Genomic DNA, 26,190 nt, shown 5'->3' with positions numbered 1-26,190 from the left:
TGAGGATAGGCTGAGGGAGCTCGGTCTTTTCTCCTTGGAGAGACGTAGGATGAGAGGAGACCTAATAGAGGTGTATAAGATGTTGAGAGGCATAGATCGGGTGGACTCTCAGAGGCTTTTTCCCAGGGTGGAAATGTCTGCTACGAGAGGACACAGGTTTAAGGTGCTGGGGGGTAGGTACAGGGGAAATGTTAGGGGGAGGTTTTTCACACAGAGGGTGGTGGGCGAGTGGAATCGGCTGCCGTCAGTGGTGGTGGAGGCAAACTCAACAGAGTCTTTTAAGAGACTCCTTGATGAGTACATGGGACTTAATAGGATGGAGGGTTATAGGTAGGCCTAGAAGGTAGGGATATGTTCGGCACAACTTGTGGGGCCGAAGGGCCTGTTTTGTGCTGTAGTTTTTCTATGTTTCTAAATGTCTCCTCATCTCCGTCCTCAATGGTCTACTCTGAATTCTTGAACCCGTGTGGTGTAGGTACACTCACAGTGCTGTTAGGGAGGGAGTTCCAGGATTTTGACTCAGCGAAAGGCATGGGGGAAGAGCGTGCAGATTCCATACAGACAGTGACCCAAGCCGGGAATCGAACCCGGGTCCCCGGCGCTGTGAGGCAGCGGTGCTAACCCACCGTGCCGCCCTTTTGTTTGTAAAAACCCATCGAGCTCATCGGTGTCCCCGGAAATCTACCGTCCTTGTCCGGTCTGGCCTACGCATCCACAGCAATGTGGCTGACGCTTAATTGCCCCTCTCTGAAATAGCTGAGTGAGACACTCAGTTCGGGGGGCAATGAAAGAATGTATTATTTTGTGATTACAAAGCAGAGTTTGGTCTCTCAGGGGGGAGCGGACAGGATAGTGAAGTCGAAGCCAAGAGATGGGGGGCAGAGTAGGCTCGAGGGGCTGAATGGTCTCCTCCTCTGCTCCCATTTCCTGGCTCCTCAGGGCGGTTGCCCTGATCGACAGAGATACCAGACGAAGGAGCACACGCTTTCACCTTGACCAGGCTGAGATCCATCTGCAGAGTTTCCTTCTCTCGTCTGGCCGTGTCCAGCTCGATCTCCAGTCGCTGCAGCTCCGTCTGGACGGAGGCGAGGACCTGCTGTGCGTCCTGGGCCCTCTGGGTTTCGCGCTGAGTGCTCGCCTGCGTGATGAAACCCAGAAACAAAATTTAGACTCGGGCGTCTGTGTCACCTGGAACCCGCTGGGGGCAGAAGCAGTGTCAGTAATAACTTTCCAAAGGGGAATTGGATTAACGCTGGAAGGGAAAAGGAGCGACAGGACAATGGGGAAAGAGCAGGGGACAGAGAGCGAGGTTAAATGGGTAATTCTTACAAAGGAGCTGGCAACTGCACGATGGGCCAAATGGCCTCCTTTCATAGAAAATCTGGCTCTTTATAAATACACATTCTGCTGCAGTTTCTCCCTTAGACTTTGAGGCTTCAGAAACCTTGGGTTTTCCAAAGGTTAGTAACTGTCAGCAGAACCCCCAAATGGGGGGAGTAAGATTGTTAAAGCAATACACATGAAAGCACTGACAGGACTAGCTGCATTCAGTCAAATGGGGAGGCGATGGCCTAGTGGTATTATCGCTGGACTATTAATCCAGAAACTCAGCTAATGTTCTGGGGGACCCGGGTTCGAATCCCGCCACGGCAGACGGTGGAATTGGAATTCAATTTGTTTAAAATCTGGAATTAAGAATCTACTGATGACCCATTGTCGGAAAAACCCATCTGGTTCCCTTTAGGGAAGGAAATCTGCCGTCCTTACCCCGGTCTGGCCTACATGTGACTCCAGAGGCCACAGCCAATGTGGTTGACTCTCAACTGCCCTCCAAGGGCAACTAGGTTTGGGCAATAAATGCTGGTCCCAGCCAGCGACGCCCATGTCCCAGGAATGAATTTTTAAAAATGACTTTTAAAATAATTTTATGAGCTAACAAGAGGCAATTTAGACATATGGGATGCAGTTATCGATTCAAATGTGATTATGATTGTAAAATGATAATGCTAATGTACTAAATGTATTATAATTATATTGATTTTAAGGTATATTAGGTATATTAAGGTATATTAGGTATATTAAGGTATATAAGGTCTTTAGCCAAGAGCAGTTTACTGCTAAGCATCATGGTAAATGTCACTGGGGCAAGACCATATATTCGAGAGAATATTTAATTCTAACATAACTTCATGGTTTATCAGTAAAGTTTCGGATGGAAGGAACATGTAGAACACTTAATCTTACTTCATGAATAGGGTTTATTCACTGTCCAAACGAGATGGACTGGTGGTGTCACGAGTCGGTCCGGTTAGGCGGTGAACTTTAAGGGAACTCATGGGTTTATTTGACCTCTGGACGGAGCGTCTTAGGCTGCTAAGCAACCGGAGGAAGAGGTTAGCCCAGAATGGAGTTAGCTTCCGGGTTATACGGACTAATAAAATGCCATTATGCTGGGGCATGAAATGCGATTGGTTTAAATATCTGACGGGTATTACTGTTGATTTGTGTATTTTAACGATGATTGATTTAAAGTTATTATAAGGTGGAATGATAAGAAGAACTATAATGGATCTGTTTTTGATTGTAACGTGAGATTCATCGGAGAGTTTTGCTGCTCTATGTCGGAGCCACTTAACCCTTTGATGATCTCCTTGCAGCTACTTGTTCAAATAAAAGTTACGTCTTCATACAGAGATATCTGCCCCGTGAGTTTTGTATTGTCTAAAATTAAGACAGTGCCGGTCATCTCGGTTTAGCCCACAACAGTCACCCTGTCCGCCCACACCCATCGCACGCGCCCCCCCCCCGAACCCTCTCACACACCCCCTCCCCAACCCCCTCCCACATCCCAGCCCCACACACCTTCTCTCTTTCCAGCTGCTCCTGGAGTTCTTCCTCCCGCTCCGCGTTCCTCTGCTCCAGCTGTTTCTCCCGCTGGCCGCCCGCCTCGCGCTCCTCCCCCAGCTTGGTGCGCAGAGCCTCGGCCTGTTTCCGCTCGTGCTGCCTGCCGCTCTGCGCCGCGTCGCACTCGCCCTGCAGCCGCTGACAGCGTTGCTGCTCCGCTTCCAGAGCTTTCTGCAGCCTCCGGTTCTCCTCCTCCTACAGGGGGGGGGGGGAAGAGAGGCCAGAAACGTCAAGTAACTGCATCATCACTGTTCATATTGCAGCGAAAATAAGTCATTGTTCCAAACCCCGTTTCAGCCAAAGACATTCCCGAACTTATCGAGACGTCTCGGATTTTCTGAAGGGTTTGACAGGGTTGATGCCGAGAGGCTGTTTCTCATCTGCCTGCCTCAGGAGGCGCAGTGGAGGACATGCCCTACATCAACAGGGATGAAGTGGAAATGATCGAGATCCCTGGCGCTGTGAGCCAGCAATGCCACTATGCCACCGTGCCCCCGTCGGAGGGAGGGATTAGCCGGGTAAATTTATGGGGTTACGGGGATAGGGCCAGTGCAGAAGGAGGCCATTCAGCCCATCGGTGCAGACTCGATGGGCTGAAAGAATCCTACAGTGCAGGATGATTAAAAGGCACGGGAGTTGCTCAGTGCCAGAACAGCGATGCAAGCTGTGATTTAGTTTATCCGGTGTCAGTCAGGGGCGATGCTTCCCTTACCTGCACGCCCCTCTCTTCCTCCAGCAGACCCTTCTCTCGCTGCTCTTTCGCCAGAGTCTGGTTCGCTTGTGTTAAATGGTGCTCCAAGCTGAAGAGTGCCTGTGAAGGTAGTAGAAATAATACTGCGTCACTTTTATTGTCACCTTCTGACACCAGCCCCTCTTCCCTTCTCTCCAAACACAGTGACTGCTCCAGAACTACCGACTCAACAGGTCCCCCAAGAACTTGCCTACAGATCACTGGGCGGGGGGGGCTATGACTCGAACCCCGGTCGATACATGTCCTGAGCAGAGGGAGTAATTCAGATTAATGGTGGACAGAGAAAAGAGGAGAAGGATGTTCTGATGGGATCTTTTCAGGATGGCAGCCGGTGACGAGTGGTGTTCCACAGGGGTCGGTGCTGGGACCACAAACCTTTCACTACATAAATGATCTGGAAGATAGGACTGAGGGACGGTTGCTAGACTTGCGGATGATACAAAGATATGTGGAGGGACGGGTAGTGTTGAGGAAGCAGGGGGGGGCTTCAGAAGGACTCGGACAGGCTAGGAGGGTGGGCAAAGAAGTGGCAGGTGGATTACAATGTGGGAAAGTGTGAGGTTATGCACTTTGGAAGGACGAATAGAAGCATAGACTATTTTCTAAACGAGGAGAGGCTTTGGAAATCTGAAGCACAAAGGGGACTTGGGATTCCTGGTTGAAGATTCTCTTAAGGTTAACGTGCAGGTTCAGTTGGCAGTTAGGAAGGCAAATGCAATGTCAGTATTCATGTCGAGAGGGCTAGAATACAAGAGCAGGGATGGACTTCTGAGGCTGTATAGGGCTCTGGTCAGACACCATTTGGAGTATTGTGAGCAGTTTTGGGCCCCGTATCTAAGGAAGGATGTGCTGGCCTTGGAAAGGGTCCAGAGGAGGTTCACAAGAATGATCCCAGGAATGAAGAGTTTGTCATATGAGGAACGGGTTGAGGACTCTGGGTCTGTACTCGTTGGAGTTTAGAAGGATGAGGGAAGGATCTAATTAAAACTTACAGAATACTGAGGCGCCTAGACAGAATGGACATGGAGAGGATGTTTCCACTAGTGGGAGAGACTAGAACCAGAGGGCACAACCTCAGAGTGAAGGGACCTTTCTTTAAAACAGAGATGAGGAGGAATTTCTTCAGCCAGAGGGTGGTGAATCTGTGGAACTCTTTGCCGCAGAAGGCAGTGGAGGCCGGGTCATTGGGTGTCTTTAAGACAGAGGTTCTTGATCAATAAGGGGATCAAGGGTTACAGGGAGAAGGCGGGAGAATGGGGATGAGAATCATATCAGCCATGATTGAATGGCGGAGCAGACTCGATGGGCCGAGTGGCCTAATTCTGCTCCTATATCTTATGGCCTTATGGAGATGAAGGAGGATAAATGCCAGCAGGACCTGGCTGGGCCGAATGGCCAGTCTATGTGCTGAATGTGATACAGTAAGAGTTTTAACAACACCAGGTTAAAGTCCAACAGGTACATTTGGGAGCAAAAGCCATTAGCTTTCGGAGCCCTGCTCCTTCGTCAGATGGAGTGGAAATCTGCTCTCAAACAGGGCACAGAGACACAAAATCAATTTGATCTCTGTGTGCCTTGTTTGAGAGCAGATTTCCACTCCATCTGACGAAGGAGCAGCGCTCTGAAAGCTAATGGCATTTGCTACCAAATAAACCTGTTGAACTTTAACCTGGTGTTGTTAAAACTCTTTACTGTGTTTACCCCAGCCCAACGCCGGCATCTCCACATCCTGAATGTGATATGCAGGTTACTGGAAAATGTGTCCTTGAACCCCTGCCCACAAAACCACCCAACCCCATCTGCAACTGGGAATCCTGCGACGAATAACTCTCCTCCTGACTCCCCCTAAAGCCTGTCCACCATCAAAAGGACACAAGTCAGGAGTGTGATGGAATACTCCCCACTTGCCTGGATGGTGCGGCTCCAACAACACTCGAGAAGCTCGACACCATCCAGGACAAAGCAGCCCCGCTTGATTGCCCCCCCATCCACAAACACTCACTCCCTCCACCACCCACGCACAGCGGCAGCCTGTGTACCATCTACAAGATGCACCGCAGCGACTCACCAAGGCTCCTTCGGCAGCACCTTCCAAACCACAACTACTGTACCTCGGACAAGGGCAGCAGATACATGGGAACACCCCCACCTGCAAGTTCCCCTTCAAGCCACTCACCATCCTGACTTGGAAAATATAATTGGCCGTTCCTTCACTGTCGCTGGGTCAAAATCCTGGAACTGCCTTCCTAACAGCACTGTGGGTGTACCTACACGACGTGGACCGCAGCGGGTGTCCTGAAGGTGTGTCAAGGGCAATTAGGGATGGGCAATAAATGCTGGCCTAGTCAGTGATGCCCACATCCCACAAGGACATTTTTAAACTCCCTCCCTAAACCCTTCCCCTCTCTCTCCCCTTCTTTAACAAGCTCCTTCACACCTACCTCTATGATCGAGCGGATGCCTCATAGGGCTTGGTGTCAGGTATTGCTTGGATAACATTCCCATGAAGCACTTTGCAAGGTTCTACTAAGCTCAAGGCACCGTGTAACTGCAAAGTGTTGGTGAGAATTAGAAATTAGCACAATGGAAACAACACCATGGGCAGGGCAGGAGGACAAGTGAGAGCTTCATAGAATCATAGAAACTCTACAGTGCAGAAGGAGGCCATTCGGCCCATCGAGTCTGCACCGACCACAATCCCACCCAGGCCCTACCCCCACATATTTACCCGCTAATCCCTCAAACCTACGCATCTCAGGTCTCTAAGGGACAATTTTTAACCTGGCCAATCAACCTAACCCGCACATCTTCAGGTTTCCAGGAGTCCAGATCACCTGTCCTGGCTCCCCCATGCCGACACTATAGTTAAGAAAGCCCCACCAACGCCTCTACTTTCTCAGCAGACTAAGAAAATTCAGCACGTCCGCTACGACTCTCACCAATTTCAATAGATGCACCATAGAAAGCATTCTTTCTGGTTGTACCACAGCTGTGTATGGGCTCCTGCTCTGCCCAAAGCCACAAGGAACTACAAAAGGTCGTGAATGTAGCCCAATCCATCACACAAACCAGCCTCCCATCCATTGGCTCTGTCTACACTTCCCGCTGCCTCGGGAAAAGCAGCCAGCATAAATCAAGGACCCCACGCACCCCAGACATTCTCTCTTCCACCTTCTTCCTTCGGGGGAAAGATATAAAAATCTGAGGTCACGTACCAACTGACTCAAGAATCCCTGCAGGCGTCAAACTTTTGAATGGACCTACCTTATATTAAGTTGATCTTTCTCTACACCCTAGCTGTGACTGTAACACTACATTCTGCACCCTCTCCTTCTCTATGAACGGTATGCTTTGTCTGTATAGCGCGCAAGAAACAATACTTTTCACTGTATCCCAATACACGTGACAATAATAAATCAAATCAAATCCTTCTCCCCTATGTACTCTATGAACGGTATGCTTTGTCTGTATAGCACGCAAGAAACAATACTTTTCACTGTATCCCAATACATGTGACAATAATAAATCAACTCAAGTTTTGGAGCTGGCGAAAGGCACACACGCCTCTCCCAGAGGAGGATAGGAGGGAGGGGTCTCAGAAAGCCACAGGTCAGCAAAGGGCTGGAGCCTCTCAGCAAGTGACACCACCCCCCCCCCCCCACCCCCTTCCAGAGGCCCGACCTGTTGCTGCTTGCCGCGTCTCTTCTCCACTGCCTCGCGCTCCTCCTGCAGCTGCCGCATGGCTTCCGATTTCTCCGCATCGTGTTTCTTCCAGCCGTCCACCACCTTCACCAGGGTCTGTCCATGGGGGGCGGAGGAAATGGAGAACATTTGTACACTTCAAAAACAAAACTGACACAAGACCGCGGCTTCATTTTGCTGTCAATGGCGAGGAAATCGGTTACGTCGTGCTCCTAACCTCCAAATGTAGAATTGGTTTTATATCCCTGCAGCGCAGAAGGAGGCCATTCGGCCCATCGAGTCTGCACCGACCACAATCTCACCCAGACCCTATCCCCGTAACCCCATGCATTTACCCTGCTAATCCCCCTGACACTAAGGGGCAATTTAGCATGGCCAATCAACCTAACCTGCACATCTTTGGAGTGTGGGAGGAAACCCACGCAGACACGGGGAGAACGTGCAAAAACTCTAAAAAGACAGTGACCCAACCCGGGAATTGAACCTGGACCCCTGGTGCTGTGGGGCAACAGTGCTAACCACTATCACCGTGCTGCCCCCAACAATGGCACCCAACGTGGGACACAAACCCACGACCCTGAGATACTGCATTGGACAAATACTTTGACCAACACAGCCAGTGTGTGAGATGAAGACTGAGCGCCTCCCACCTCCCACTCAGACACACTCCTGCTGACACTTCCTCCTCTGTCTACCAGCCCTGGCTCAGTGAACCCAAGTCTCTCGATTCAGACGGCCGGGGATTCGAGTCCTCCTCCGGAGCCTTGAGCACTATTATCTCAGTTGAGCCTCTCAGTGAAAGCCGTGAGGGAGTGCTGCACTGCCGGAGGTGCTGTCACTGGGACGAAATCTTAAAACCAAGGTCCTGCTCACGCTCTCAAAGGACGTGAAGGATCTATCCTGGAGCAGGAAGGGTGGCACAGTGGTTAGCGCTGCTGCCTCACAGCGCCAGGGACCCGGGTTCAATTCCCAGCTTGGGTCACTGTCTGTGCAGAGTCTGCACATTCTCCCCGTGTCTGCGTGGGTTTCCTCCGGTTTCCTCCTACCGTCCGAAAGATGTGCTGGTTAGGGTGCATTGGCCGTGCTAAATCCTCCCTCAGTGTTGCCCGAACAGGTGCTGGAGCGACTAGGGGATTTTCACAGTAACTTCATTGCAGTGTTAATGTAAGCCGACTTGTGACACTGATAAAATAAACATCTGCAACCCAAGTAACCGATGTTCCTCATCATTCCTGTGGACGTTTTCCGCACCCTCTCTAATAATAAGAACATGAGAACTAGGAGCAAGAGTCGGTCCCTCGAGCCTGCTCCGCCATTCAATAAGATCATGGCTGATCTTTTCATGGACTCAGCTCCACTTACCCGCCCGCTCACCATAACCCTTAATTCCTTTACTGTTCAAAAATCTATCTATCCTTGTCTTAAAAACATTCAATGAGGTAGCCTCACTGGGCAGGGAATTCCACAGATTCACAACCCTTTGTGTGAAGAAGTTCTTCCTCAACTCAGTCCTAAACCTGCTCCCCTTCAGATTGAGTCCTGCATCAGGAGATGGGCCCTCGGGTGTCTCGGAGGAAGTGCTGCCAAACCTTGAAGCCTCCACCCTCGTACCTTGTCCAACTGTTCGATCATGATGTCTTTCTTGCGATCAGCTGACACGGCCACAGCCAATTGCTGCTGGAGCTCTAGGATCTTGTTCTGCAGGCCTTGAATCTGTCTCTCGCAGTGCTGCGGAGGGAGCGGCCAAGGAAAGAGAGAGAGAGAGAGAGAACAGCAGTCAGAGCACAGTCACTCTTGGGAAATAAAAATCACATAAGCTGCAGGCTGTATCTCACTCACACAGGGAAAGCTATGCGAGAACCACACGTCTTGATTAAAGACGACCCAGATAAGAGTCATGGACCATTCATAGAATGCCTACAGTGCAGAAGGAGGCCATTCGACCCATTGAGTCTGCACCGATCACAATCCCATCCAGGCCCTATCCCCATAACCCCATGCATTTACCCTAGCTGGTCCCCCTGACACTAAGGGGCAATTTAGCATGGCCAATCCCCCTAACCCGCACATCTTTGGACACTAAGGGGCAATTTAGTGTGGCCAATCCACCTAACCTGCACATCTTTGGACACTAAGGGGCAATTTATCATGGCCAATCCACCTAATCTGCACATCTTTGGACATTAAGGGGCAATTTACCATAGCCAATCCCCCTAAATGGCTCATTTTTTGGAACGTGGGAGGAAACCGGAGCACCCGGAGGAAACCCACGCAGACACGGGGAGAAGGGTGCAGACTCCGCACAGACAGTGACCCAAGCCGGGAATCGAACCCAGGTCCCTGGCGCTCTGAGGCAGCAGCGCTAACCACTGTGCCATCGTGTCACCCAATTCAATTGAACGATGTGCAACTGTAGCTCATGTTTGTCCATTAGAACAATGGACAATGGAAAAGGAGGTTGAGATACCATTGGTCAGAGAAATAACAACCATTGCTTGAGAATATAACATGCAGAAGTTAGAATTGGATACTATACCCTTATGCATGATGTAACCTTAATCAATAACCTTTGCCTCGATTGGTATATGTTCATTACTTGCGATTGAATTTGAAACTATAACTGCTTGTGTATTTCTGAATTCTGTACTCTGACTGGCCTTGATGACTTAAGTCGGAGTCCTATAGCTTTAGTCTCTAATAAATCATCTTGAAACCACTCCGCAATTTTGTCTGGCCACTTGAGGGGAACAATCGTTTTAAATACAAGAAATACATTATGACAGACCCGTGACAGTAAGCAAGGGGTGAAGGGCCATCAGGGGCAGGGTATGAGCAGGATGCAGATTTGAGGTGACTATCAGATCAGTCATGATCTTATTAAGTGGCGGAGTAGGCTTGAGGGGCCGAATGGCCTACTCCTGCTCCTTGTATGACCGGTGGCACAGTGGTTAGCACTGCTGCCTCCCAGCGCCAGGAACCTGGGTTCGATTCCCAGCCTCGGGTCACTGTCTGTGTGGAGACTGCACATTCTCCCCATGTCTGCGTGGGTTTCCTCCGGGTGCTCTTATTAAGTGGCGGAGTAGGCTTGAGGGGCCGAATGGCCTACTCCTGCTCCTTGTATGACCTCTGCGTCTAAACGGCACGGTGGCACAGTGGTTAGCACTGCTGCCTCCCAGCGCCAGGGACCTGGGTTCGATTCCCAGCCTCGGGTCACTGTCTGTGTGGAGACTGCACATTCTCCCCATGTCTGCGTGGGTTTCCTCCGGGTGCTCTGGTTTCCTCCCACAGTCCGAAAGATGTGTTGGTTAGGTGCTAAGTTCTTCCTCAGTGTACCCAAACAGACGCCGGAGTGGGGATTTTCACAGTAACTTCATTGCAATGTGAATGTCAGCCTACTTGTGATTTCCACTCCATCTGATGAAGGAGCAGCGCTCCGAAAGCTAATGGCATTTGCTACCAAATAAACCTGTTGGACTTTAACCTGGTGTTGTTAAAACTCTTACTGTGTTTACCCCAGGAAGAGCAGGGGAGTTAGCCCCATATCCGGGCTAACATGCTGTTGGCTCACTTCCCCTTTGACACTACACTAACATTTAATCCACGCCAGAATTCAAGATTTAATTCTGAGCTTCCGAGTGGCAGAATCGAGCGGACAGGCTGGACAAACCAGGTTGGACAGGTACACAAATAACTCGTAGGCATCTGACAGTGAGAACAGATTTATAGAGAAATCTGCACCCGAATAGTGTCTTTCACACAATGAACAGATGGATTAATGTTGCTAGCTTTTCAAATCTGGCAGAAGGATAAGGTTAAGATGTCGGGTGGCGCAGTGGCTAGTGTCCCTGCCTCTGAGCCAGAAGTTCCGGGTTCGAATCCCACCCGGGACTTCATGTTCAAGGAAGGTGCACTGTCAAACAGACTGATTATCGACCTGTAAAACTTTCCGACACGCCAAAGGAGTGGGGTTCCTGGTCAGCCCTGCTTGATGCAGAGTAGCGTCCCCTCAAGGTTTAGCCTCTGGCTTCAAGCTGACGACACTTGGAGAAGCAAGGTTTGGAGAACAGGCAGACGCTTTGCCGCGCATCCCTGGATGCGGGAATAAGTTCGACTCTCAAAGGGGAAGTGCGCCAACAGAATGTTAGCCCGGATATGGGGCTAACTCCCCTGCTCTTCCTCGGGTATCACTGAATCATCCGTACTTTAACAGGGAACGTCAGGCGGCTTTGAGAGGGGAAACATGGGGTCGCTCGAGATGGGCGTGTCCTGAACTGCCTTTTCTCTTCAGTAACACTGGTGTGGGATCCAGAGCCTGAACAAAAATGCTGCCACTCCAGCGAGACTGAATGGAATTTCTTTGGTATTGTTAACAATTCAGATCCAGTAGGTCCCTGTACAAATGAGGGATAAAGATGGCAAGTTTCGGGAACCCTGGATGACAAGAGAGATTGTGAGCTTAGTGAAAAAGAAGAAGGAGGCACACAAAAGTTTCAGGAAATTGAAAACAGATAAGACTCTCAAGGAATACAACAATAGCAAGAAAGAGCTTAAACAGGGATGTAGGAGGGCAGAAAGGGGCCATGAAATGTCCCTGGCAGGCAAGACTAAGGAGAATCCCAAGGCTTCTTATCCGTATACAAGGAGGAAGAGGGTAGCTTAGGAAAGGGTAGGTCCACTCAAGGACAGTGGAGGGAATTTGTGTGTGTGGAGCCACATGAGGTCCTTAATAAGTACTTTGCGTCAGTATTCACAAAGGAGAAGGATGTGGTTGAGTGTAGAAAGGAGGATGTTGACATCCTGGGATGTGTTGAGATTAAAAAGGGAGGAGGTTTTGGAAAACATTAAGGTGGACAAGTCCCCAGGGCCAGATGGGGTCTATCCCAGAATACTGAGAGAGGCAAGAGAAGAAATCGCTGAGGCCTTGGCCAAAACCTTTGCATTCTCTTTAATCACGGGCAAGGTACCAGAGGATTGGAGAGTAGCTAACATTGTTCCTCTGTTTAAGAAGGGCGGGAGAGACAATCTAGGATATTACAGGCCTGTGAGCCTGACATCAGTGGTGGGGAAATTATTGGAGAAGATTCTCAGGATGTGCTCACATCTGGAAGAGAATAGGCTTATTAGCGATAGGCAGCATGGTTCTGTGAGGGGGAGGTCGTGTCTCACAAACTTGATTTGAGTTCTTTGAGGAAATGACAAGAAAGATTGACCAGGGCAGGGCAGTGGATGCTGTATACATGGACTTTAGTAAAGCCTTCAGTAAGGTTCCCCATGGCAGGCTGATAGAGAAGGTGAAGTCATATGGGGACCAAGGTGAGCTGGTAAGATGGAGACAAAACTGGCTTGGGCACAGAAAGCAGAGAGTAGCAGTGGAAGGTACTTTTCTAACTGGAGGTCTGTGACAAGCAGAGTTCCACAGGGATCAGTGCGGGGCCTTTATTGTTTGTAATATATATATTAAAAAATGATTTGGAGGAAAATGTAGGTGGTCTGATTAGTAAATTTGCAGACGATACAAAAATTGTGGGAGTAGCGGATAGTGAGGAGGATTGTCAGAGGATACAGCAGGGTGTAAATCAGCTGGAGACCTGGGCCGAAACATGGCAGGTGGGATTTAACCCGGACAAATTTTGGGCGGCACGGTAGCACCGTGGTTAGCACTGCTGCTTCACAGCTCCAGGGTCCCGGGTTCGATTCCCGGCTCGGGTCACTGTCTGTGTGGAGTTTGCACATTCTCCCCGTGTCTGCGTGGGTTTCCTCCGGGTGCTCCGGTTTCCTCCCACAGTCCAAAGATCTGCGGGTTAGGTTGATTGGCCATGCTAAAATTGCTACTTAGTGTCCTGAGATGCATAGTTTAGAGGGATTAGCGGGTAAATATGTAGGGTTAAGGGAATAGGGCCTTGGTGGGATTGTGGTCGGTGCAGACTCGATGGGCCGAATGGCCTCTTTCTGCACTGCAGGCTTTCTATGATTTCTAAATGTGAGGTGATGCGATTTGGAAAGTCCACTGCAGAAGGAAAGTATACAGTAAATGGTCGAGCCCTTAGAAATATTAGCATACAGAGGGATCTAGGTGTGCAGATCCACAGTTCCCTGAAGGTGGCAACACAGGTGGACAAGGTGGTCAAGAAAAAATTTGGCATGTTGGTCTTCATCGATCGGTGTGTTGAGTGTAGGAATTGGAACGTCATGTTGCAGCTGTATAAGACTTTGGTTAGGCCACATTTGGAGTATTGTGCACAATTCTGGTCGCCACACTACCAGAAGGATGTTGGTGCATTGGGTCAAGCAGAGTTCCACAGGGATCAGTGCTGGGATTTTAGGAGGGATTTACCAGGATGGTGCCTGGTGTGGAGCATATGGACTAGGAAGAAATGTTGAACAAACTTGGATTGTTTTCATTGGAGCGTCGGAGGATGAGGGGGGGACCTGATAGAGGTTTACAAGATTATGACAGGCTTGGATAGAGTGGAAAGTCAGAGTCTTTTTCCCAGGGTTGAAGGGTCAATGGCTCGGGGGCAGAGGGTGAGAGTGAGAGGGGGGAAAGTTTAAAAGAGATGTAAGGGGCAAGTTTTTCACACAGAGGGTGATGACTGCCGGAGGAAGTGGTGGAAGCAGCTTCCTTAACAACATTCAAGAGGTATCTGGATAGATAAGTGAATAGGCAGGGAATAGAGGGATATGGACCACGCAGAGGCAAGAAAATATTAGAGAGACATCTGTGTCAGCACAGACTTGGAGGGCCGAAGGGCCTGTTCCTGTGCTGTACTGTGCTTTGTTCTTATTTACCAGCAAGCACTCTGCTGACACCGGCTGATGAACCTCCCATGGGATTACTGACAGCAATTCAATATTACATGAAGACAGGAACACCACAATGTATTATTGTGATATTGAATTTCGTGGGGAAGTCTCTCCGACAATTAATTTGACGTTAATACAGCGCCACAAACACAGTAACACATTCCACACACTGCAACAACCTGACACCAAGCTACATGATGAGATTGTGAGACCAGCGCACTCCCAGGTATCCATTATTTCACACACACCGACACACACACACACACACCGACACAGACACACACACACCGACACACACACACCGACACACACACACCGACACAGACACACCGACACAGACACACCGACACAGACACACCGACACAGACACACCGACACAGACACACCGACACAGACACACCGACACAGACACACCGACACAGACACACCGACACAGACACACCGACACAGACACACCGACACAGACACACCGACACAGACACACCGACACAGACACACCGACACAGACACACCGACACAGACACACCGACACAGACACACCGACACAGACACACCGACACAGACACACCGACACAGACACACCGACACAGACACACCGACACAGACACACCGACACAGACACACCGACACAGACACACCGACACAGACACACCGACACAGACACACCGACACAGACACACCGACACAGACACACCGACACAGACACACCGACACAGACACACCGACACAGACACACCGACACAGACACACCGACACAGACACACCGACACAGACACACCGACACAGACACACCGACACAGACACACCGACACAGACACACCGACACAGACACACCGACACAGACACACCGACACAGACACACCGACACAGACACACCGACACAGACACACCGACACAGACACACCGACACAGACACACCGACACAGACACACCGACACAGACACACCGACACAGACACACCGACACAGACACACCGACACAGACACACCGACACAGACACACCGACACAGACACACCGACACAGACACACCGACACAGACACACCGACACAGACACACCGACACAGACACACCGACACAGACACACCGACACAGACACACCGACACACCGACACAGACACACCGACACACCGACACAGACACACCGACACCGACACAGACACACCGACACAGACACACCGACACAGACACACCGACACAGACACACCGACACAGACACACCGACACAGACACACCGACACAGACACACCGACACAGACACACCGACACAGACACACCGACACAGACACACCGACACAGACACACCGACACAGACACACCGACACAGACACACCGACACAGACACACCGACACAGACACACACCCACAGACACACACCCACAGACACACACCCACAGACACACACCCACAGACACACACCCACAGACACACACCCACAGACACACACCCACAGACACACACCCACAGACACACACCCACAGACACACACCCACAGACACACACCCACAGACACACACCCACAGACACACACCCACAGACACACACCCACAGACACACACCCACAGACACACACCCACAGACACACACCCACAGACACACACCCACAGACACACACCCACAGACACACACCCACAGACACACACCCACAGACACACACCCACAGACACACACCCAGACACACACACACCCACAGACACACACACCCACAGACACACACACCCACAGACACACACACCCACAGACACACACACCCACAGACACACACACCCACAGACACACACACCCACAGACACACACACCCACAGACACACACACCCACAGACACACACCCACAGACACACACCCACAGACACACCCCCACAGACACACACCCACAGACAGACCCCCACAGACACACACCCCCACAGACACACACCCCCACAGACACACACCCCCACAGACACACACCCCCACAGACACACACCCCCACAGACACACACCCCCACAGACACACACACACCCACAGACACACACACACCCACAGACACACACACACCCACAGACACACACACACCCACAGACACACACACACCCACAGACACACACACACCCACAGACACACACACACCCACAGACACACACACACCCACAGACACACACACACCCACAGACACACACACACCCACAGACACACACACACCCACAGACACACACACACCCACAGACACACACACACCCACAGACACACACACACCCACAGACACACACACACCCACAGACACACACACACCCACAGACACACACACACCCACAGACACACACACACCCACAGACACACACACACCCACAGACACACACACACCCACAGACACACACACACCCACAGACACACACACACCCACAGACACACACACACCCACAGACACACACACACCCACAGACACACACACACCCACAGACACACACACACCCACAGACACACACACACCCACAGACACACACACACCCACAGACACACACACACCCACAGACACACACACACCCACAGACACACACACACCCACAGACACACACACACCCACAGACACACACACACCCACAGACACACACACACCCACAGACACACCCACAGACACACCCACAGACACACGCAGACAGACAGACAGACTCCCGGGGGGGGGGGGGGGTTTGCAGCTGAAGGGCGACAGTGATAAAGCTCAAGATTCAGTTTGTCAAAGATGAAACAATCAAACTAAACAGAGGGGAGTTTAAAAGCTGGGCTTGTGTGGGCTTGGGTTCAGCGATAAACTGGCTGTGACCCTCGACGTAAGCCCACACCAAAGCCTCAGAGTCCCTGGAGGAGAGATGTCTGACGCTGATTCCATGAGCTGCTTTCGTACCAACAGCAAATATCGCGGAGAAGGGATTGGGCGTGTGCCCCAAAGAGGATTAGACGGCAAATTGGCTTTCTAAATCCATCCAGCCGGCAAGCGAGTGAGCCAAGCCGCTTACTGCCACGTGAGCCTGTGGCAGATCGTCCCCAATTACACCGCAAGGTCATAGAGCAGGGAGAGAGCAACATGTGGCATGAACCCTTTCCCACACCGACTGGAAACCGGCCAGAGATGGGGTGCAGTACTTGCTGCAGCGTTAATGCAGGACGACAGCGAAAACAAAAGGGCAAAAAACAGTCTTAACAACTTACTGAAAAAAAAAAGAAATGCACGGCTTAAAAATCTCGCGTAGGGATTGGCTTCGTGCGATCGCCCGCGCTCCCGGAGAATCACTAAGGGTCCCACTCAGTGCAGACCTGAGCCACAGGCAGCAGGATTGCTCTCAGTCTGATTCGCGGCTCAGTTGCTGACTTTAAATAAAACGATCGCAGAACCCAAACCGTCATCGAATGGACAGAGGTCCTCAACGCACGGCGGATATTCTATTGCCCCCATTCCCGAGTTTAATCGCTCCGCCACTGGCTGCCGTGCCATCAGCTGCCTGGCTCCGAGCCCTGGCATTGCCCACTGCAACCTCTCCTCGTCTCAGATGCTCCTTAAAGTTGGCCTTGGCGACCAGGTGTTTGGTATGCAGCGCAGTCCCACTCTGTTGTTGCTCCTGAAACATAAAGGTGCCATAGAAAGGCAGCTGGTTGTTGGGGGGGGATCAGGAAAGGTCCCAGTGCGGAGGCGGCTTTTGGAAAGGCAGAAGGAGAGGTTGCTTGGTGTCGGAGGTGGGGAGGGAGAGATCAGAGGGTTGGGGCGGGGGGGGGGGGGGGGGGGTGTGGGTTGTGGACGCTCACTGTCGGGAGTGGGGGGCTGTCGGAGGCTCACTGTCGGGAGTGGGGGGCTGTCGGAGGGGGGCTGTCGGGAGTGGGGGTCTGTCGGGAGTGGGGGGCTGTCGGACGCTCACTGTCGGGAATGGGGGGCTGTCGGAGGGGGGCTGTCGGGAGTGGGGGTCTGTCGGGAGTGGGGGGCTGTCGGAGGGGGGCTGTCGGGAGTGGGGGGCTGTCGGACGCTCACTGTCGGGAGTGGGGGGCTGTCGGAGGGGGCCATTCCTCACCTTTCTCCTCGTGCGCTCTTTATCGAGGGTGTCCTTCAGGATCTGACACTCGTAGAGGGAGGACTCGGACGCCAGCCCCTCTCCCGTCCCCATCCGGATCCGGGAATACCGCGGGAAGAGAGCCGCTTCATCCAATCCCAGGAAGGGCAGCGGCGGGGACACAGAAATCCCCTGGAAAGGTTTGGCACTGAAACAAGTGAAACAGGTCAGAGAATTGTTGCAGCAACGGGAGGAGGATCCTGTCAAATCAAATCCTTCTCCCCTATGTACTCTATGAACGGTATGCTTTGTCTGTATAGTGCGCAAGAAACAATACTTTTCACTGTGTCCCAGTACATGTGACAATAATAAATCAAATCAAAGTGTTGCTGAAAGAGGTGGGAGGTGCAATGGAAAATGCAAACACCTCCAGGCAGGCTCCACATTCCCCTCCACCGCCCCCCCCACTCCTCCTCCGGCCTTTCGGCTCAGTCTCCGACGGACTCGGCAGGGTCTTTGAAGGGCGAATGGGAACCACAGGCATGAACAGTTACTCGGACAGTCATTCTCCGCGGTACCCGAGACACCAATCGCCTCACCCCCAGAAATACAAACAAAGAAAATTCCAGCACAGGAACAGGCCCTTCGGCCCCTCCAAGCCTGCACCGACCATGCTGCCCCGACTGAACTAAAACCCCCTACCCTTTCGGGGACCATATCCCTCTATTCCCATCCTATTCATGTATTTGTCAAGACGCCCCTTTAAAACTCACTATCGTATCCGCTTCCACCACCTCCCCGAGTTCCAGGCACCCACCACCCTCTGTGTAAAAAACTTGCCTTGTACATCTCCTTTAAACCTTGTCCCTCGCACCTTAAACCTGTGCCCCCTAGTAATTGACTCTTCCACCCTGGGAAAAAGCTTCTGACTATCCAGTCTGTCCATGCCCCTCATAAATCTAATAAAATCTATTTGCCAAGAACCCCCCCACCCCCCCGACTGCTGCTTCAAGACGGTCGGCTCACCTGAGTAAGGTGCTGGTGCAGTCACTCTCGAACGAATCGTCATCTCGCTGATCCTCAGCTGCCTTCGACGTCAGCGTTGGGGAGGTGGGACTGACGTCAGCATCCCCTGTGAGGAGAGTGTGGAAATTAAGTCGCAATTCCGGCTATGGCCAAATATTTAATTCCACCTCGTTGTGCAAGATTAAGGGTGAATCTATAGTTAAACTGCAGATGCAGATGTGTGGAAATAAGTTACAACAACAAAGGCAGGCAACTCTGTCAGCAAATGTGGAAACGAGGCCTTCAATGAGGCCAGCGCTTGCGTATTCAGGATAGACGACTAATCTCGACCTTGTGTCAGTTTCATAAACCTTGGCTACAGGATGAACACAAGACCCTTTCAAAATCAAAATTCCAAAGAGCAAGATACGGGTGAACTATAACTGCTACACTGTCTGTATAAATCGGGGGAAACACCTTGAAGTGCATTGCGCTCAATGTGTGTTCTCCTTGCTAGCAAGTAATAAAGCTTGAGAGTACTCACGGTGCCTAGTGTTGTTTGTCCCCAAGTCGCCTACAGTGCCGAGTGATGTTTGTACCCAGATATTCGAGAAGAGAACAGGACCACGTTCCTGGTGTGGATAACTTCAATTGTCACACTGCTCTGCTTCAATTAGGGGCATCGGATCGGATCTCCCCTGGCCAGTCGCCTCACAGTAAGAAGTCTAACAACACCAGGTTAAAGTCCAACAGGTTTATTTGGTAGCAAACGCCACTAGAAATCATAGAAACCCTACAGTGCAGAAGGAGGCCATTCGGCCCATCGAGTCTGCACCGACCACAATCCCACCCAGGCCCTACCCCCACATATTTTACCCACTAATCCCTCTAACCTACGCATCTCAGGACTCTAAGGGGCAATTTTTAACCTGGCCAATCAACCTAACCCGCACATCTTTGGACTGTGGGAGGAAACCGGAGCACCCGGAGGAAACCCACGCAGACACGAGGAGAATGTGCAAACTCCACACAGACAGTGACCCGAGCCGGGAATCGAACCCGGGACCCTGGAGCTGTGAAGCAGCAGTGCTGACCACTGTGCTACCGTGCCGCCCACTAGCTTTCAGAGCGCTGCTCCTTCGTCAGATGGAGTCCATCTGATGAAGGAGCAGCGCTCTGAAAGCTAGTGGCGTTTGCTACCAAATAAACCTGTTGGACTTTAACCTGATGTTGTTAGACTCCTTACTGTGTTTACCCCAGTCCAACGCCGGCATCTCCACATCAGTCGCCACACAGCAGCTCCAGATACCCACTGCTTGTTCATAGAATCCCTACAGTGCAGAAGGAGGCCATTCAGCCCATCGAGCCTGCACTGACAACAATCCCACCCAGGCCCTATCCTTGTAACCCCACTTATTTACCCTGCTGATCCCCCGTGTGACGTTAGTGTACCTTTTAAGAGATTTGTTTTTAAATCGTATTCCCCGTAGCTCACAGCCTGAGCTGGTGTCATTGATGGTGGGTTGTCTCCTCGGAGTCCTTTGTGGCACAGTGGTTGGCACTGCTGCCTCGCAGCGCCAGGGACCCAGGTTCGCTTGGGTTACTGTCTGTGTGGAGTCTGCACCTTCTCCCCGTGTCTGGGTGGGTTTCCTCCGGTTTCGTAGAAACATAGAAAAACTACAGCACAAACAGGCCCTTCGGCCCACAAGTTGTGCCGAACACATCCCTACCTTTTAGACCTACCTATAACCCTCCATCCTATTAAGCTCCATGTACTCATCCAGGAGTCTCTTAAAAGACCCTATGAGTTCGCCTCCACCACCACTGATGGCAGCCGATTCCACTCGCCCACCACCCTCTGTGTGAAAAACTTCCCCCTAACATCTCCCCTGTACTTACCCCCCAGCACCTTAAACCTGTGTCCTCTCGTAGCAGACATTTCCACCCTGGGAAAAAGCCTCTGAGAGTCCACCCGATCTATGCCTCTCAACATCTTATACACCTCTATTAGGTCTCCTCTCATCCTACGTCTCTCCAAGGAGAAAAGACCGAGCTCCCTCAGCCTATCCTCATAAGGCATGCCACTCAATCCAGGCAACATCCTTGTGAATCTCCTCTGCACCCTTTCAATCTTTTCCACATCCTTCCTATAGTGAGGCGACCAGAACTGAGCACAGTACTCCAAGTGGGGTCTGACGAGGGTCTTATATAGCTGCATCATTACCCCCGGACTCCTAAACTCAATCCCTCGATTGATAAAGGCCAGCACACCATACGCCTTCTTAACCACCTCCTCCACCTGCGGGGCCGATTTTAGAGTCCTATGTCTTTCCTCCCACAGTTCGAAAGGCGTGCTGGTTAGGGTGCATTGGCCGTGCTAAATTCTCCCTCGGTGTTACCCGGACAGGCGCCAGAGTGTGGCGGCTAGGGGAATTTTCACAGTAACTTCATTGCAGTGTTAATGTTGGCTTACTTGTGACATTAATAAACTTAAACTTAACTATTGCTCCTTAAGTGACTTAAATAGGGGTTGTTTATTTTTACTTTGGGAATTAGTTTTATGACCCTGCGTTGTCAGGAGGAAGAATGTTTGCAGGTCAGGTGACAGCAGTTCTGAGGTGCAGGCTTTAGAAGGGACATCGAGCTGGAAAGCAGTGTCTGGTTTTGGGAAATTCTGCTCCTTCGCTGAAAGCCTTCCCGGTGTAGGAAATCTGTTGTTGGTGATTTGAGCAGAGAGTTTCCCTCGTGTTCTGGGAAGCTGTTCGGATTTTAAACTGCTCTGAATGTATCAAGAGAACTGCAGCATTCAACCAAAGGACTCCATTCCAGTATCACGTGAACATTAGTCTTTGCTGTGCTGAACTTGTGGAAGGTTTTTGTCTAAAGGAAGTTTTTTGTTTGATTGGAACATCTTAGATATATTTGTTACGGGTTATATATTATTGTGGTTATTTGGTTTGGTTTGGAATTGGTAGACGTTATTGCTCATTTTCTTACTATACATGTTCACTATATTCTTAAATAAACTTTGGTTGCTAAAAGCTCCCCAGTGGGTCATTTGAATCATACCTGAAGCAAAACATCTCATGCTTATCCCTGGCCAAATTCAATGTGCAAAACTTACGATCCAGGTGGGCTCCAGAAAACACTTTGGAGTTTGTGACCTGAACCACAACACCTGACACCAAGGGACAATTTAGCATGGCCAATCCACTTAACCTGCACATCTTTGGACACTAAGGGACAATTTAGCATGGCCAATCCACTTTACCTACACATCTTTGGACACTAAGGGACAATTTAGCATGGCCAATCCACCTAACCTGCACATCTTTGGACACTAAGGGGCAATTTAGCATGGTCAATCCACCTAACCCGCACATCTTTGGATACTAAGAGGCAATTTAGCACGGCCAATCCACCTAACCTGCACATCTTTGGACACTAAGGGGCAATTTAGCATGGCCATCTTTGGAGTGTGGGAGGAAGCCAGAGCACCCGGAGGAAACCCATGTAGACACAGGGAGAATGTGCAAACTCCACACAGACACAGTCATCCGAGGCCGGAATCAAACCAGGGTCCCTGGTGCTATGAGGCAGCAGTGCTAACCACTGTTCCTGCCACAGGGACATGTTTGGCCTCTGCTGAACAGCTCTCTGAAGAGCTCCCTCCATTTCAAGGTTGAAGGTATTGCTGCTTACTGTAAACCCAGGTGTCCATGAGGGCACAGGAGTGGCACGGGAAGAGGGAGTGGTTGCAGGAAAGTGGCATGGCATCGACCCTGTGCCCACCTTCCTGTTGAGCATCAGCATGCGAGGCAGGGTTAGATACTCACTGGAGGTGAGCTCCTGGGAGAGTTTCAACATGTTCTGCAGGTGGGAGCGCACCGACTCCATCTCCGAGATGTGCCTGGATCCAATCTAATGGGGAAGAATGGAACAGAGTGAGCAAAAGAGGGGGGACTCAAACATCTCCGAGGGCAGTTTCGGCACTGGTTAAGCTACTGGTTTAGCTACTGGTTTTACTAGTCCCGGGGGAACCTGGTCTGTTAATTGCGGTAAAATCCGTGACACCGCAGGTTGAAAACCAGAATTCAATTTAGCCAATTCTGGAAATAAATGAGATGGGAAGTCAGTAAATGGAGGAAGCGCGAGGGAGGGGGGTTCAGGCCCACTGATCCCTACAGTCCAGCAGAGGAAACATGGAACCCGCTGCGGGTGGCACAGAGGTTAACACTGCTGCCTCGCAGCGCCAGGGACCCAGGTTTGATTCCCGGCTTGGGTCACTGTCTGTGCGGAGTCTGCACGTTCTCCCCGTGTCTGCGCGGGTTTCCTCCGGGAGCTCCGGTTTCCTCCCATAGTCCAAAGGTGTGCAGGTTAGGTGGATTGGCCATGCTAAATTGCCCCTTCATATCCGAAGACGTGCTGGTTAGGTGCATTGCCATCCTAAATTGCTCCTTAGTGTCCAAAGATGTGCAGGTTAGGTGGATTGGCCATGCTAAATTGCCCCTTAGTGTTACCCGAACAGGCACCGGAGTGTGGCGACTAGGGGATTTTCACAGTAACTTCATTGCCGTGTTAATGTAAGCCTACTTGTGACACTAACAAAATAAACTTTAAACTTCAATCCCACACACTCCCCAGGAGACATGCAAGCCTTGCCAGCAATGGCCACAGCCCCAAGAAAGAATGATTTGAAAAGTGCTCTTGCACAGAGACTTGCTTTGTTTTAAGGCAAGGATGGATAAATTTTTGAACAGTAAAGGAATTAAGGGTTATGGTGAGCGGGCGGGTAAGTGGAGCTGAGCCCACGAAAAGATCAGCCATGATCTTATTGAATGGCGGAGCAGGCTCGAGGGGCCAGATGGCCTACTCCTGCTCCTAGTTCGTGTGTTCTTTTTCCTGCTGCTCGCCTGCAAGTGCAGTGACGAAGCCACGTACACACACGGAGCACAAACTCAAAGCAGCAGGACTCAAATCATCGAATCCCTACAGTGCAGAAGGAGGCTGTTCGGCCCATCGAGACTGCACCGACCACAATCCCACCCAGGCCCTATGCTCATAACCCCATACATTTACTCCAGCTAGTCCCCCCAGTAAAAGTTAAAAAGCATGGTAAAGTTGATTTATTCGTCACAAGTAAGGCTTACATTAACACCGCAATGAAATCATAGAAACCCTACAGTACAGAAGGAAGCCATTCGGCCCATCGAGTCTGCACCGACCACAATCCCACCAAGGCCCTACCCCCATATCCCTACATATTTACCCGCTAATCACTCTAACATCTCAGGACACTAAGGGGCAATTTTATCACGGCCAATCAACCTAACCCGCACATCTTTGGACTGTGGGAGGAAACCGGAGCACCCGGAGGAAACCCACGCAGACACGAGGAGAATGTGCAGACTCCACACAGACAGTGACCCAAACCGGGAATCGAACCCAGGTCCCTGGAGCTGTGAAGCAGCAGTGCTAACCACTGTGCTACCGTGCCGCCCTGTTACCGTGCCGCCTGAAGTTACTGTGAAAATCCCCCTAGTCGCCGCACTCCGGCGCCTGTTCGGGTAACACTGAGGGAGAATTTAGCCCGGCCAATGCACCCTAACCAGCACGTCTTGCGGACTGTGGGAGGAAACCGGAGCTCCCGGAGGAAACCCATGCAGACACGAGGAGAACGTGCAGACTCCGCACAGACAGTGACCCGAGCCGGGAATCGAACCCTGGTCCCCGGCGCTGTGAGGCAGCAGTGCTAACCCACTGTGCCACCCGTGCCAGCCTGATGGCAGCATTTTCCCTCTTGATGGGGTTTTCCTGAGCTTGGCTGACGATTTGCGTAATGCCTGATGCGTCGATCGGCTCCAGGGGTGGGGAGGGGTCCCTGAAGGTTTGGACTTGGGAAAGGACTTCTCCCTTTGCTCTCGCCAGGTTGGCACACTTAAATGCCCGGATCGGTGTTCATTTCAACAGCTGCCAGGGGGAACCATCGCCGGTTTGGGTTGGGCACTCTGGAGGGTGCGATTGGGGTAACAACTGACGGTGCGCTGCCAGAGAGACGTAGAATTACCTTTGCCCCACTGCCGGCCTCCACCTTCCTTGACAGCCTCTGGGTCACCTCCACTGCAGGTTCTTCCAACTCAGACCGGGCGGGCACCTCCTTGGCGAACTGGACAGACTTCAGGTGGCGGGAGGTGGCGTTCGCGGGGGGGTCAGCGGGAGGAATGTCGCGACGGTGGCCAGGCCTGGCGCGGCTCCTGGCGGTGAGCTTGGGCGCGGGTTCAGGGGTTTGGGTGCGAGAGTGAGACCCAGGGGGTGGGGGGCTGTGCCCGTCGCTGTGGGCCAGCGCTTCTCTGCGCTCGGAGGGGGTGACCTGTTTGGAGGAGGAGCCCCCCGGGGGACAGCGAGGAGCCCCCAGCTCACTGCCCAGCTGCAGCGACGCGTACAGCCTGGTGGTGACCTCAGATGAGGAGGAGAGGCTGGCACAGGGGCTGCTGGGCAGAGAGCGGGCCACAGCGGTCGAGGCAGAGCGATCAAAGCAGGGCACGGCTGGTGGCCAGGCGGAGCGCGGGCTGGCAGGGGCAGAGGCGGGCGCGGAGGCTGGCAGGGGCTCAATGTCACTCATCAAATCCTCAGATCGAATGGGGGAATCCATCGCCTGGTACGGTCTGGTCGATACCCAGCGGCTGTCCCTCTGCATCAAACCGCGAGGCTCCCGGTCACTACCTGCCGGTCAGAAACACATTGCAAAACGTGACGGAGGGGAAGGCGCCAGCTTGGCACGGATTGTAAACATTAACTGCCGTGCACAGAGACTCTCTCCATCCAGAGTGGCACTCAGTGCCCCGAGCCACTCCAAACCAGGCCTCCCTGCCTCCCTCCCTCCCACTACCCCAGGCCCCTTACCACCCTCCCCCGTAACCACCCCCCCATCCTCATCTCCTTCCTCACCACCCCCCATCCTCATCTCCTTCCTCACCCCCCCCCATCCTCATCTCCTTCCTCACCCCCCCC

General features: G+C 51.7%; 1 protein-coding gene across 2 annotated transcripts in view; it reads right to left on the bottom strand.

The window, feature by feature from the left end:
- The window catches only part of cntrob (centrobin, centrosomal BRCA2 interacting protein), a 52,589-nt gene extending 26,692 nt beyond the window's left edge, over positions 1-25,897 (bottom strand). For both annotated transcript variants that reach the window (XM_078207609.1, XM_078207608.1), the window contains exons 1-9: positions 25,247-25,897; positions 23,016-23,100; positions 19,201-19,306; positions 18,196-18,382; positions 8,969-9,085; positions 7,337-7,453; positions 3,617-3,715; positions 2,863-3,099; positions 992-1,138 (exon numbers count right to left, since the gene is read on the bottom strand). In XM_078207609.1, coding sequence (XP_078063735.1) covers positions 992-1,138; positions 2,863-3,099; positions 3,617-3,715; positions 7,337-7,453; positions 8,969-9,085; positions 18,196-18,382; positions 19,201-19,306; positions 23,016-23,100; positions 25,247-25,876 — 1,725 coding nt within the window. In that variant the 5' untranslated portion in view covers positions 25,877-25,897. The remainder of the gene's footprint in view (positions 1-991; positions 1,139-2,862; positions 3,100-3,616; positions 3,716-7,336; positions 7,454-8,968; positions 9,086-18,195; positions 18,383-19,200; positions 19,307-23,015; positions 23,101-25,246) is intronic.
- Between the last annotated feature and the right edge of the window lie 293 nt (positions 25,898-26,190).

This window comes from Mustelus asterias, unplaced genomic scaffold (genome assembly GCF_964213995.1).
Source record: "Mustelus asterias unplaced genomic scaffold, sMusAst1.hap1.1 HAP1_SCAFFOLD_2504, whole genome shotgun sequence".
NCBI lineage: Eukaryota > Metazoa > Chordata > Chondrichthyes > Carcharhiniformes > Triakidae > Mustelus > Mustelus asterias.
This window is presented reverse-complemented; position numbering and strand designations above follow the sequence as displayed.